Below are 15,707 nucleotides of genomic sequence, written 5' to 3' on the forward strand. Positions count from 1 at the left end.
AATCCTTGGGAAAGTGCATGCATTTCCCCTGCTTCTGCAACTTTCCTCTTCCACCAGCAAACAAAGTACTTGAGGAAAGGCTCTCAACTTGTGGGTGAAATTCTTGCCATTTGATATTGGGAGATATATCATCAGTCTTTCAGCTAAAACTATTTAGCTGAGAAAATCAGTGATAGAAATAGTATATGCCTCTATACAAAAGGTAGCTTGACAGGATGATCACCTAAGTGAGCAGTTTTTGACGGGCAGTGGGAAAGAAAGTAAGCTCTTTCAGGAGATATGCTCCCTTTCCGTATTTCACCATGACAACTCCTGGGGACTACTTTTTCTTTTTATTAGTTTTTGCAGCTGTTCATCCATACGCTACACCAGACTCTCACTCCATTAGTTTTATTTAATAGTTTATACTCCATCTACCATGCCTCTCAAAGGAAGACAAATCAACTAAATACATTGCTATTTTGGCATACCAGAAACTACACAAAAAAAGGCTTTAGCCAGTTATAAATAGAACAAAAGAGTTGATATCTCTATAAAGTTAGTATTGAGTTTACAAGTTTTAAAGTACCTACCACTCAATACCATTCAGCCTTGGTTGATGTTCAGCATTCCACACAGCATTTAGCTCTGGTGGATCTAATATTATTATAAGATGATTTTACAGAATAGGTTATTAATGCAGCATTCAAATTAAAAGTTTCATAGGTGTTAAGAATTAACTTCAGGACTCTCTTGGTCTAGCAGCACTAATAACGTCAGTAGATACAGAGGGCATTTTCCTGTAGCATTCATGAAGTCAGTAAATGCTGCAGGAGGAATGCAGAAATCAGGAAGAGTGATGGCTGAATCCTGCCAACTCCCGCTACAAGATTCATTCAGAGAGTATCTCTTTTCACACACATCTCTCTTTTTTTCTACTTTCATACCCCAAGTAGTCCATTCCTAACATACAGATTCAAAGACAAACCTCTCAGTCATCTTTTCCTTCGGTCTCCTATCTTCTGTGTCCAGAAACTACAAGTCAACTACTGCGTGCCCACACCGGTTATGTTACCTAGCCGTCATGGTTTAAGGAAACCAGGACACTAGCTATCACATACTGTACACTGTATTGCAAATATGTTTCTACATGTACTTTCTAAAATTTACTGAGGATTCTTGACAGATTGTTGTGGTGAGTATAAACTACAGCTTGTCAGAATATTTTTAAGTGAAGGAAAATTTTTTCAAGATATGTCAGTTCATAAAAGTTAAGGTATGTCATGGATATGTACTGATTAATGATATTTTACCACAACAGTCAAGAGGGAGTTTGACATTGAAAATATTACTAAATCTCATATAACAACCTGACAATAAATGCTTCTATGGAATTTTATTTCCCATGTATATTTACAGAAAAAAAGAATTGGTTTTGTTTAGTAAACTCTAACTGTGACACTACCTCTGGCCTCACCGAAAGATGCAACAGAAACGATGACAGAGGAGGTTTCTGTCCCCAAAAAGCCTTAGCATAGTAACTCAGAACTGGAAGGACATCACTAGAAATTAAATATGACAGAGAACATTAAAAGGCAGAATCAGGCTAAATTCAAGCTATTCTAAATGTTCGCTGAATCAGATTCATAAGACAACACATTTTTAAACAACTTTTAGTACATGGGTCTGGTAATAAGTCTCAATTATTTGCTTTTACAGTTGCATATACCAAAAAAAAAAAGGTACATGCAGTGATCCCTTAGTTTGTGAAATTAAGCAGTTAAGTGCCAGAATTTTAACTGTGCTACTTTAATGTACAAATTGTGTATGCATGTTATGATAAAAACATTTTTAAACTGAATTATACACACAACACTAATACTAAGAAAATAAAATATTTAATCAGAACAAATCATACTATTTAGTATGCACAACAGTAAATGAGAGATAAAGGTCCCTCCAATCAGTTCACAATAAACTGATGGTTTGCTGTTCCCAGGTACAGTATGTAACCACTTTAGTTCATTCTCCAATGTATTGGAGAAAGGGACAGCTGTAACCATTACTTCTATTAAACCATTAAAATGCCAGAACAAAAATACTTTCTGTAGAAAACACAACATTATTCTCTCTAGCTTTATGAAAAGAATGGAAACAAATCTTTTTTCAATTAAAATTCAATAAATCCTAATTCATTGGAACAAAAAAATTACACATGTGCTTTCTTAGAAAAACAGGAGGAATGCAATACGTAATATAATACGTCTTAATCCCTATATCCTCATAGCTACAAACTATTTGGAACTCATTCTAAGTTGCGACACTAATGGAAAACTCTCAAGTCCAATAAATAAAAAAAATCAGATAAATTATTAAATGTCAGGTTTTTACGGACAACATCCTCCAAGTGTTCTTTGCTTTGTTCCAAGTGTTCCTCAGCGTTCCATCCCAATACTCAAGATGACAACCACACATATGAAGAGACTGGCTTGGCAAAGCAAGGAACTCATGGTAGAGCTCCAGTGTAAAAAGGTTGTATGCATAAGGTGTAAGCTGGGACAAGGTGACCAAGGAATAATTTAGAAACACCACATGGGCATGTAAGGATTGCGTCAGGTTAAACAAAGCTCAGTGGGATTTAAGACTTGCACGGAATGTCAAGAGCAACAAGAGCAGCTTCTACTGCTACAGAAGTAATGAAAGGTCAAACAGGGAAAATATAAGCCTGTTGCTGAATTGGGCAGGTGATCTAGTGCCAGCACACACACATGATGCTGAGCGACTCAACACCTCCTTTGTTTCAGTTTTCACCAACGAGGTCTCAAAAGTATCTGGTGTTTAGCGAAGGGGTTCAAGAACTACCAGCAGTAGATGCGGCCTGAATCAGGGATAATTTCCAAGATCTCAACCTATATAAATCCATGGGATCAGACAAGCTGCATCCATAGACACAGAGATAACCACCACTCTTCATCTCCAAGGAGTCACAGAGATGAAGGAAGGTCCTCAGTAACTGCAGTAAAACAACTGTGGGAACTACAGGCCAGTCAATTTCACTTAAGTTCCTAGGAAAGTTATGGAGTTATTCCTCTTGGAATGTACTTTTCTGGACATATGGAGAAGAAGGTGACTGAGAACAGTCAGCATGGATTTGTCAAGGGTGGCAAATCCTGACTAACCCAATTGCCTTCTATAATAAAATGACTAGTTTTAATGATGAGGGGAGAGCAGGGGATGTCATTTATCTCCAGGCTTTCAACACTGTCTCACTGCAAGTTAGGATGTTACGGTCTGTCTCTTCAGAGAGACAACCAGATGGGTAAAAAGCTGGTTAGATGATCAAGCCCAGAGAGTAAATGTTTAATGGACTTTACTCCACCATGAGGCCGATAACAAGTGGAATATCACAAGGGTTGATCCTGGGACCTGTCCTGCTTAACACCTTAATCAGCAACCAAGGGGAGGCAACAGAGTGCAGTCTGTAAAGTTTGCAGATAACACCAAATTCAGAGAAACGACTGATAAGCTTGAGGGCAGGGCTGCTGCCCAGAGGATCCTAGATGGGTTTGAGGAATGGGCCAAGAGCAACCTCATAAAATGAAGTATACACATGCGGAGTCCTACACGTGGAAAGGAACAACCCCATGCAACAGCACAGGCTGGTTTTAATCACAGAAAATGAGTCACCCGCTTTTAAATTACACATTCAGCACCAAACTGTGAGCAAACTTTGCGAGCCTAATTGTATTTAGTGTGTATGGAATACAGTCCAGATAACTATTATAACAGCACTGAATGCTCTTTTTTTTTCCCCATAACATTATACATTGAAAACAAAGGTTTCTATGAACAGATTACACAATCCTCAGCTTACTTCTGGAAAAGTTTTTTGCGCTTACCCCTTACCTTTGTATGCAATAACTGGGTGCTCAGCTCTGTGGCAGTGGGTATCTTGTGGTGTTGTTGGCTCCAGTATTCCTAATACCCCAAGTCCTGTCAACAGCAGTGTGAGGAGGCAGCTTCTTTTCATGGTGGTCATGCTGTCCTCCACAGCAGTCAGTTCTTTTAACTGGCTGTTCTTCTTGCACTCATGTGGGAAAAGCACCTGGAGAATTCAAAGACATTTACTCCAGCACAAAAGCAAACCACAGAAAAAATTAGACAATTCTTGACATTTAAAACAAAGCAAAACAACATTGCTTTCTGTCTGTGTAGTATTTGACTTCAAAAAAGTATGCTATCAGCTGCTCCTCTAATTACTTCATAAACTTATCATCAGCTACACAGTTTAGGAGTATTCATTTATGTTATCACCTAGCAGGATTCAAAAACTGTTATTCATTCCCCCCCTCTTTTATTTTAAAGTTTCATTTTGTAATGTGTATGAGGAAAATAGTGTTCTGCAACATTTTTTTATTTTTTATTTTTTTTTTTTAGATACAGAAAATATATCTAAACCTATGTTCCACATTGACTTGGATCCACTGCCCCTCACTCTGCCTTCCTCAGAAAGGAAAGAGTGCTTTGATTCCTTGCAAGGATAAGGTAGGAAGGGAATTGCTCCTTCACGTTACTGACTGTTTTCATGAAACAACAGCCCTAGAACATGTATTTTTTTCCTATCCATAGAGTATGTATAACAGCACAGAAGGTGGTAGGACAAGGTTCACCTCTATGCTCTGACAACATACTTTTGCTTTACAGGAGGGAGGGTCACTAGTTCTGACAATGGTTTTCCTTCAGTACCAGAACAAAGTTGAAATTTCAACTCCCTGATTTTCTGAAACATCCAATAACCAGACACTTACAAGTAACAGAATATTCACAGTGTCAATATAATTTTAGATCCAACCCAATTCCTTTAGCTTTATCATAACAAACATTACAAGCAGTAACAACCTAACGCTGCCACTCAAAAAACTTTTGCTACTAGCAGATTTACTGAGTCCCATAAGCTTGCTTGCTGATAGCACACAGTTATGAGACATCGCTGCCTTTCGGGGGAGAGAGGATTGGAGATTTGAGACAACTCCATAATGGCAGAAATGTCATTCTGCTAATTAATGGAGCAATTCAGGAAAAAAGTAATCAGCAATACTGACTTACAACACATTTGATCTCACTGAACTGCACTGAGCTTTTTAATAAGCTGGAAACTTTCTACTTGTGTAAAACAAACATCCTAAACACATGAAACAAAGGGCCGTTAATTAAAAGATACTCCACAGTAAGACCAGTGTGTTTTAAAAGCTACACTCAGAAAGCAGAATGGGTAGTAAACATTGCTCCCTACCATTACTGTAGCACCAGCTGTCATAAGATGAACTGCTCTTCTCTTATTGCTTTATTTTGCTGCCTTTAGAAGCCTTCCAGCTAAGACCTGGACACATCTAATCCTCATTAATTTAAACTAAAATAAACAGTAATAGACATAATACATCTGAGCAGTACATAAATATAATAGTCAATTTTAGCTTCTCTGCTAAATTTTCTTATGTATCAGAAAAAAAAGGGGGGGGAGGAAGCTTCTAGGCAGTTAAATTCATATTCCTAGCTTTCTAAGTAATATATCTTATAATGTCACGTACCAATATGAATCTGTCCCTATAAATTGCTTGTGGCTCACAGCAGGCAGTATCTGCTCATCGAAATTCCATGCACTCGCATATATAGGGGCATAAAGCGCCTGTTCCAATGTTTTGATAGTTCACTTTCTGGAAGGGTGACATTTCAAGCATTATGCACTATTTTTATCCAAATACCACCAGTTTATGTGGGTTATGTCATAGCTAAGGGATATTACTAACTTACAGATCACACAAGCAAATTACAAACAGCTAGTTCTAATTCAGGTTTCTGTAAGATTATGTATGTGTATTCAGGAAGCAAAATGAAGGACAGATACCACATCACACTCTCAAAAGCTGTTTTTCTTGCACACAGTACAGCAATAGGTTTTCCAACACCTAGGAATATGGTACTTTCACATTAAAAAAAACCAAACTTTATTTCTTTTAATTTGTAAGGTCTCAGAAATACCCATAAATGTGCGAATATAATGGACAGAAATCAAAAAAGAATAAAATGAAACATTGGTACTGGAAGCTCAGCCTTCTCTGTCTCCCTGGCTGTAAATGAAGCCCTGTGGTCTTTATGTAACCAGGCTCCTATACCCCAGGCCAAGTTTTGAAAAACAGCTCTACCCAGGTCACAACAAAAAGAAAATCCTGTTCCTCTACAAAGAAAGGACCAGTATTCTTCATCCAGATACTAAATCTGTACATATTTGAGGATATCATGGTTTCCATTACAAAAAGGATACTGACTTTCATGGGACTAATCCTGGTATTAATAAGGACTAAGATGTAAATGTTGACAGGTCTGATATCCTGTATCCTGCAGGTATCAAGAGTATGATATATAGTCATGCTGTGGGAGAATTTTGGGGCCAAAGAATTTTTTTCTCCTACCTAGCTGAACCCCTTTTCTCACTGCATGCATCTCATGGTAAAAACGGAGGCAGGAAACACTCCTCTCAATCAGAATATCCAAAGAGAAGGTTAGACTTTGAAGAAGAGACAAAGGATGTGAATGCACTTCTAAGAATATATCTCAGAGAAAAACAGTAACAGTAACAGTTTCTCTCTACCTCGACCTCTACTTTTTTTATGTACTGTGATATTTTATTAATTTAAGTGTATTAATTATTGTAGATGTATGAAATGCATTGTGGGGAACTGCAAGTAGAAGCTTACTTGCAACTACTCAGAGGATAATCTTCAGAGACTCTAATCAGACAAGAGAACAGTAAACCAAGGTAGCAGATAGAAACCCCATCACAAGTTCTTGCATGAGAAAAGGACAAGCTTTAAGTCAGCTGAGAAACTGGCAGCAACAGGAACTCATTATCTACTTCATTGCACTGCGGTATGCGCAGAAGGAGAGGGAAAAAGGAATCTGGAGACCGCACCTAGTACAATGCTAGAGAAAAAAAAAAATACAAAACAAAACAAAAAACAAAAACAAAACAAAACAAAAAAAAAAGAAACAAAAAACCAAAACCCAAACAAAAAAAACCAAACCACACGAACAAAAAACCACACACCTCCCAAGAACCAAAAAACCCACCACCCTAAACCACCCCCTCCCCCCCGTAAAAAAACCCAGCAAACAGAACACCTTCAACATGTACCCACAGCATGAACAGATGAACTGACACCTTAGAAAAAGCCTTCAAAACCAGTTCCTGTTCCACAGAATTTGCAGAGGTTAGATTGCTCCCTCCTGCGCATCCTCGAGCAAGGGCCGCCGCACAAGCTCCGTCCCTGCCCGAGCCACCGGCTGCCAGAGCGAGCCTGCGGAGGCAGCACCCGAACCGCACACCCACGCAGCTCTGAAACACCGACGGAGTCACAAGGTCTGAAGCAGGCAAAGGAGTCTGTCCTGAAACAGGCCCTTCTCCTTACTGAATGTGCAACTAGTGTGCCAAGAAGCGATAGTTAGCCTGGGGCGTAAGACACAAAAGCCAAGAGAACCTTAAACTTGAAACGCTTAGGCGAGTTTCCTTGATTTCTGTGTAATTCCATATGCAAATCTTTCTCAACAATGAAATATAATGGTCAAGTCAAAACTCTTTCAAAACATACCCATAAGAGTGACACTGACCATCTTTTTAACTATCGCTATTACACTTGGGGAGCAGCACGTTGATCTATATTATCTGTATAGCTTTTCTAGCACAGATCTTTAATCAGACTTCTGACAAATTGCATTTTACAAGTCTGTAAAACAATCTGAGGCTGCAAAAAGAAAAAAGAAAAGCAGAATTATAAAACGTGCTATATTTCAATATATTACTTTATTTCTATATCTAAAGGGTCTTGTGCACTTATTCTCTCCCTCATTCACTTTTTTTTGATCTGGCTTGCCTAGAAGAAATACAAAGATGAATAAGGCCCATTAGATAAAGGTATGACCTTTTACAAACTTAGTATTTAGTTTCTCCACGAACAGTATTTGATGAGGAAAAAGAACAGCGATTCAAGATTTTCTATTTTAGCTGAGACAACAAAAGACACCTATTGCTAAAGAGAAAAAGTGTGCACAGCTAAGCATGCAAGGCATGTAAGTGCTACTGCTAGGTCCAAGCAGTTTCATTTAGAGACTATGCCCTCCAGGCACTGAAATCATATATTTTAAATGAAATAATCAGGATGTCAGTATTTCTAGATCAGTTAAAATACGACACGTTGGAAGTACAATCTACCTCTGAATTATAAACTACCTTTTCTTTTGTTTGATTAAAATAAGTTGCTGTGTAAAAAAAAGAAGAGTTGCCACACTAACTGCAGCTGTCCAGCAGCAAAGATGCTTTCAAGTAATTTTCTTCGCTGATTCTGTGTCAGTTTAACAGCACTTTCAGTGAATGATGAAGTAAACTTACGTCAATATGAGTATACACACTGCAGAGCTTGGCATGGTTAAAAGATGCCATTTGCAGGACTGGGTCCATGTACATGCATCCAGAAGCAGGTCTGGGCTTTTCTTTACACAGACAACAGTACCTACTCGCACAGATGCTGCTCCTGTAATTTGCTGTGAGCGACTCATTCCACTTCCCCTGGCCACTTGGCTCCACTTCTTGGTTTGCAAAATAGTGAAAGTCTGATAAAAATTTACTCATGCTAACAAACTACTCTGGATAACATGCACCTTTGTGCACAAGCATGAACCTGAAAAAAAATACTTGTCTAATGGAACATACTATATGTTGTGTGGGTTTATTAGAACGGAATTATGAGTCCAAAGAAAGATATCGTCCCATATTGCTACTGTACACACTTTAAAACAGTTAGTAGAAATTATTTCATCTTTGGTCGTGACAATTTTATTAAAAATACCTAGTTTGTCTACTGTACTGCTAGTGGCACCTTTTTACAATTTATTAAAAGAAAAGAACATTTGCTTGCTGCTGCAAGTGATGAACAGACACAGAGAACTGTTGTTTCCGCTTTGGCAAAAAAAAAAACGCTGTTGTAAGTAAGCATACAGACAAACCGGGAAAAAGGGTATCTATCAGCAGTCATGTGGTCATAAAACTGGAATACATGAACACCCCTATAATATAGCTCAGTGCCTTTTTCTGTAATGGCTCAATTTTTTTAATGCCAAACTCCTCAAATTCATACAAATCATTTGAGAGGAAGATTGCTAGAGAAAGGACTATGTAAAAAAGGCCCTGTCATCACACTTACATCTAGCTAGATTCTCAGGCGATGTGTACGCTCTCAACTCCCAGCCCTGGCAACACCACTAGTGACAAGCCCTGGACCCAGAAGGAAAAAGGGATGGAGGCAGGGTGGGGCATCAAGAGGGCTGCATCAGTCTAAAATAACAGTGCTCCCCTCTGCTCCAGTGAGAAATGTGAATGTTGTTTGTCAAAGACATTTGCATTTCACTTTTTTCCCAAATTAACTGTCATTTTTTTGTCACCCTTCTGCTAATAATATATAGACACAAGATGAATAAATATCAAAACTAATTTAAATCTCGTTTCCAAAAAAACCAACCACTTGTTTTTACTATAGTGATTAATCCTGTTCCCCTGTCAAATGCACAAATAAAAGCTATGCCTCTTTATAATGTAATTATTTTGAAATACATCCTTTACTCAGTATAGCTTTAGAAAAACAATTTGTATATCACTCCAATACACAATTACATTACAGCAATAGCTCAAAGATCACCTCATTAAACATCAAGATGAGACTGGAGGCTATAGAGCTTCTTCAGTGAAATAATCCAGCCGTACACTATCGTGTCTCATCACTGGACCCAGCAATGCAGACTGTTTGCTATGCGGCAGAGAAGCATCTTCTAATTTGTATTCTCAATAAAGTGAGTCAGCTTCAATTAACAAACTGATTACCAAGTTCCTTCAACTTTTTTTTTTTTTAATATTGCCGTACATTTTTGCAGTGGCATGAATTTTAAGATCTGCAAGAGGCAGTCACCCATCAGCTGTCATTGACTAAGGCAGTCAAAAATCAATCCTTAAATTTATAGTGACATTCTGCCAAAAGTCTGCTAATATCTGTAGCTGATGGTGACAACTCATAAAAGAAGAATCTGTCATCAAAGCTAGTCCTCCAGCGCTGCTCAAAGAGCTGTGATACTTGTTATTTCCGCAAAGGAAGGACTGCTTCAAGAACAGTGGCCTGAGTCAAGGAAGAAGTCTGTAATAACACCTCAGATGGCATTTATCATGTCGTGGGCATGTCTGCCTCAGCAGCGGGGCATAGCGCCAGTGGACCACAGCCTCCTCGAGCAAGCACCAGCCAACCCAGCAGGTCCACACAGAAGAGCACCGCAAGTAGCTTAGAGGCAAGAATAAAGGTAGTCAAATCAGCGCAGCCTAGTCCCAAATTCCAGCAAAATCTCAGCTCTTTTTTTCAAATCCCCTTTTCTCCTAGCTATCCTTTAGCTCCTTGGCCGTTTTTGGTATCCTCCTAAGCTCCACAGTCCCACCTTTAGTTTCCTTCACCTCACAGCTAGTCTCCTGGTCCAGGCACCCAGAGCGCCTTCCCCCACGCATTGCTCGGGACATCCACTGAACTGTGATCCCCAATCTGGCCATCAGAAGCCAGTCTGAGGTGGTGGAATGAGGGATTCTCTGCCTCAGACAGACTATAAAGCCAGCATAGTTTTATCTTTACAAAATAACTTTAATGGAAAAACAAAATGGCAATCATTATTTGCAAATAAAGGTCTGAAAAGTGCAGAAAGTTGGAAGGAAAATTAGAGGAAGTTTGACAGCCAAAGGCAAGGCACAAAGTGAGACAAAATGAACCAGGAGAGGGCAGAAGTGTCAGCTAGTGCAGGAAAAGGAAATGGAGAGGGAAGAAATGTATCAATTCAGGGATCTACACACACATTGCTGCATTTCACCTTCTCCTTTCTCTCTATACCACACTTGCCTGCTCCTTTTCCAGTTGGTACTATTACTGGCAAACCAAACACATTTTCCTAGGGCCCAAAAGATGGTCAACACCATCAACAGGGCATAAAACACAAGCTGTGCATCAGTAAAAACATACTTTCAGGTGTTGTGAGCAACAGCAGTTCAGCAGACAGTCTGAACACAGGATGCTGTTGATTTTCAAAAATGACATAGCTTCAAAATGGGATTGGGCTGATCCTCGGAAAAAGGATACACTGATGGTTATGAAATACCTAGACACTCCCATTTCGCAATCTGAAATTCAGGGACTTCCTGAGCCTGGTACTGCAACAGCAGTCAGGAAAAGTCCCACTAGCTGCTTGCTGAGGTCTTACCCTCTTCCCCAAGACATGTGCTGTTCGCTCCTGTCAGAGACCAGATGCTGGACTGGATGCATCTCTGAACAAGCATGGCCATTCATTCCCATGTTCTGCAAAGATCTGAGCTCTGCACTGCACGACAGTCGTAGGTGTATTTTATTCACTTGTATTGCCATACAGTACATACAAGTCTGTATTCACGAGTTATTCATAAAGCCTAGTGAAAAGTGAACATAGGTATCTGACTGTAAGAGACGGAAAATCCATTGCACAGCTTTTTACAAAGCACGTACTACAGTACATGAGTTGCAACCACAAAGAGAAACAGTACGCAGAATAGCCAGTCCACAGCATTTTTCTTTAATATTCCCTCACCCACCTAGTATGAAGCCCTATGGTTTGGAAAGATATCTGTCTCCTGGTTATAGATGAGTCAGCAAAGACCTCAATTTCAACAGAATCACAGAGTCATTAACTGGACTTCCTTAGGAATTTATGCAGGACCAGAGCCACAACTACAAGTAAAGCTGTGACTATTAATTTGCATTAACAGTGTGCTGAAACTTCACTATATATAAAACAAAAAGTACTCTTAAATTACAAAAGCTCATGCTTTGAAGCTGGCCACACGTCTTGCCTTCTGCCATAATCTCTACCCAAATTCAGGTATGATGAAGGATGGGAGAAGGAGGAGATGCTCTAGTTTAGGATGCATTGTCATCTTTCTCTTTTCACATTATTATAAACTGTCTTATACTGGATCTATATTAAAAAATAAAGCAGGTTTAAAAACATGACTTGGTTGAATAAAAGGCAGTGGTTCAGGATTGGGAGGAGATCCATGCAACAGAGCAGCAGAAGACAATGTATTGAGATAAACACAGGAAAAAATTTAGCTGGGAAGAGGGAAGTTTTATCAGCTGAGGGGAGAATGAAGAAGATGAAGGTTAGAGTTGGATGAAAAATTTGTGTAAAATCTTGAAGATGTACAAAAAGCAGTTTTGAATGAAGGCAAGGTTAATGAAGTAAAAAAGACGTAATATGAAAGTAATGCAAGTTTAGCTGTTGCATTCTACACAAATTAGGAAGAGGCAACACAGGGATTTAAACTGTACATGTTGAATAATAAAGAGAGAACATCATCACATCACAGATTATTGCTGTAGCCATCTGGACATACTTTTTTATATTTGTAAATTGTACAGGAAAACGTGCCAAAATTTGTACATGGATGTCAGAGAAACCAGAAGGAAGACAGTAATACAGCAACTTCGAATAGCCGGGTTTTAAAAAAAATTATATTCAACTGAAAACAGTTCTCTACCATTTTGTATGTCATTGTACAAAAGTACTTGATAGTACTTGGGATTTAGCTTTCATAAGGACTTAATATATTTTTAAATGTGAATCGACAACCTAAAGTACAAAATTGTACTGCTAAAACAAAACTATTAGTGGATATTGGGCACATTAATACTAGGCAGACTTCCAAAATAAAGATTATATTTAAGTAGTTACTACTTAAATGTCATGAAATGACCACCGTGACAGCCTGCTTCAGTTAAATAATACAGGCAAATTTATCCTTCTTGTGGTAGGTTCAGTCCTCCAGTTCTTTGGTACAGTTTTAAAGGGCAGTGGTTATTAAACACATTTCAGCATGGTGGTCACAGCTTTGACAACTGAAATACAGTGGAGGAGAACACACTTTTGTGTGTCAAACCTACTCATCCCCACACCCCCATTTGCAAATACATTTCAGACTCCCAACTCTGCTCAGCTCCTAGCCTATTACTAGCTTTTGATTTGTTTCTTCCCATCAATAACCAAGATAGTCTCTCTTTACAGCAACAGCTTAAGTGACAGCAAGGTTCAGCAGACTGACGTGAAGGAAAGGGAGAGGTGAGGCAACTCAGAGCTCCCATCCCACATCACTGCTATGGAACACTTCTGCTCCCCACCTATTTATTTATACATACCTTTTCTGTCAAGGTAAGCACTCAAAACACCCATTCATCTCACCAAGCTTCTGGATTCCTCCTTCAGTTCTTGGATAAGCAATAGTGAGAGTATCCTACAAAGAACGCTTAGGTTGACTGAACCATCCAATGTCTCTGCACTGATTACATAAAATGCCTGGGGTAAGCAAGCTTCTATCTCACTTCCCTTGCTCTTTAACATTACCACTGAAAAGATGGTGATTTAGATATTTTTATACACCAGCAAAAGTTCTTCCACACATTTAAAAAGATTTAATACACAAATGAAAGCATGGTTTAATGTTCCTTTTAACCCCATGATTATAGGCAGTAGTGCTCAAAGGGGTTCCACCAATCCATATGACACTCTTCCATACTAGATTTTGCACTTAGATCTCTGATTCAGTCAAGAACTGCAACAGAAAAATCACACAACTCCCTTCTGTGTCACATTCAGTTGCATTAATACCCAAATAATTCAGAGGCGTCATACAAACATGCCTCTTTTTAGTTAGGAACATTAACTGTGTGGCTAACCATCATGTGTTTTGAAGATGTCCATCAGAAACACAGGAAACCCTGACAAAACCATCGAAGTGTTTATTCCTGACAAACCCTGGCATAAGAAATCTGAAAGGAAAATCATGTCTTCTGTTAGATCTTTTTGAAAGTTCATCTACCTTTTTTTCCTTTCTCACTAAATCCTGAATCCAGATACACATATTTTACACCCTTCAAGTTAATAAATCCTTTCCTAGAATAAACCAGGTAAAATTAAAAATAATGGAGGGCACAAAGATTTTCAAAGACCATTCTACAGCTAAAATATCCAATCAGAGGTTTTAAAAACAAAAGGCAAAGTTCAAAATTAATACAATGCTTATTCTTAAAACCCCACGTATTCACATATAAAGGTTTCACAGATATGAGGAACATCCCTGCACATGCCTGAACTTCCTGCCAATACAAATTTATTTTTTGCTATAGCCTATGATATGGCATGACAGGAAAAATAAAAGAAAAAAAAAATCCTTCTAAAGAGAAAAAAATCATAGCTGTAATTTCCTCCTCCAACATCATTGTTAAAAATTTAAGTTCTATTTTTAAGTCTGTTCAAAGTAGTAAAACTTGACACAACAGAAATTGGGAATGCACCCAGTGAAGCTGTCAAACAACAAATAAGGAAATGTCAAATAACCTAAGGTTAAATGAGGAATGGCTCTTGACATACTTGTTTCAATACACAGAAGCCTCTTGTGGGTTTCCTTCTGAGCATACATTGTGCTGCTCTGTGTATTTGTGTCTCAAAAAAAGAAGATAAATACTCTTGTTTTTTTCAAGTATGAAATACCCTCTTAAAAAGTTATTTTAGCTTACTTACATTTCCATGTCTTATCTAATTGTTAATGATGATGCTCTTTTTAATGATTTCCATTTAAGAGCCTTCAGGAAAAAAAATCTGTTCTGTAAGGTTATTTCACAAACTAACAATGTTGTGAAAATCCAATTTGTTTGGTGACATCTTTCCCAATGGCTTCTCGGTGGCTGACAGTTTCCATCAGCCAAAGACTAAATTACATGAAGTGTCACGGATGTCTCCATCATATCCAAAATCACTTTAGACTTCTGTAGCTTTGTAGGCATCATTTTTTGTTTATCACTTTGGAATCTTACAAGCATACAGTAGGTATGCACAGATTGTATACACTGAAACATATTTTAGACTCCTCCTTTTGAGGAATCTAAGATTCAGAGACCAAATATGTCGAAGTCACCTTCAGCTCATAAATAGAAACATGTAGGATGAGTATATCTTCCCTTAGATTTTTCTAAAAATAAAGGCACTGTTTCAGCTTTTGTAGGCTGTTTTGCTTACATCCAGATTTTCTAGTATCCCCACAGGTGCTTAAAAGGAAACCTCCTGACCACCCCTACATTTTATGCCATACAGTACACTCACTAGTGTCATAGCAATAGCCTATGGAAAACCTCCCTCCCCACTGCACCAGCTCTCCAGCACACCATCCTGCAAGGCTGGAGGACCTGCAGTCAGAACATCCTTAGCTAGTGTTGCCTGAGACCACCAGTATCTATACCCAAAAGCCATATAGTATGGCCTGCACCTCTTTTTGCACTATTTTCTGTATATATTCATACCCTCATATATTGCATTCCTCACAATACCAAATGCGTTCATGGCACAGGCCTTGTACAGGTTTCTCATCTTTTCATCACAGAGCCTTGGCGGATAATGACAGGACAAGTCAGTGCCCATCATGCAGGTTATGTGGCAGAGTCATGGCACATACTATAAGTAAGTAAATAAGAAAGTTAGGAAAGTCATACCCAAGATGCTGCAAGTAGTTGTGGAATAGCCTATTCCTTCTTAATGTGTCCCAAGACAGGTGACCAGCTATCCCACTGTGTGAA

The 15,707-nt window shown here is 38.6% G+C and overlaps 1 protein-coding gene across 1 annotated transcript in view; it reads right to left on the reverse strand.

Moving 5' to 3' along the window:
• The window catches only part of SEMA5A (semaphorin 5A), a gene marked incomplete at both ends in the record, with an annotated part of 362,797 nt that overhangs the window by 243,646 nt on the left and 103,444 nt on the right, over positions 1-15,707 (reverse strand). Inside the window, 1 exon segment of the mRNA XM_082015378.1 lies at positions 3,886-4,084. Coding sequence (XP_081871504.1) covers positions 3,886-4,084 — 199 coding nt within the window.

The sequence above is a fragment of the Phaethon aethereus genome (assembly GCF_964289735.1).
Source record: "Phaethon aethereus genome assembly, chromosome: 2".
Classification (NCBI taxonomy): domain Eukaryota; kingdom Metazoa; phylum Chordata; class Aves; order Phaethontiformes; family Phaethontidae; genus Phaethon; species Phaethon aethereus.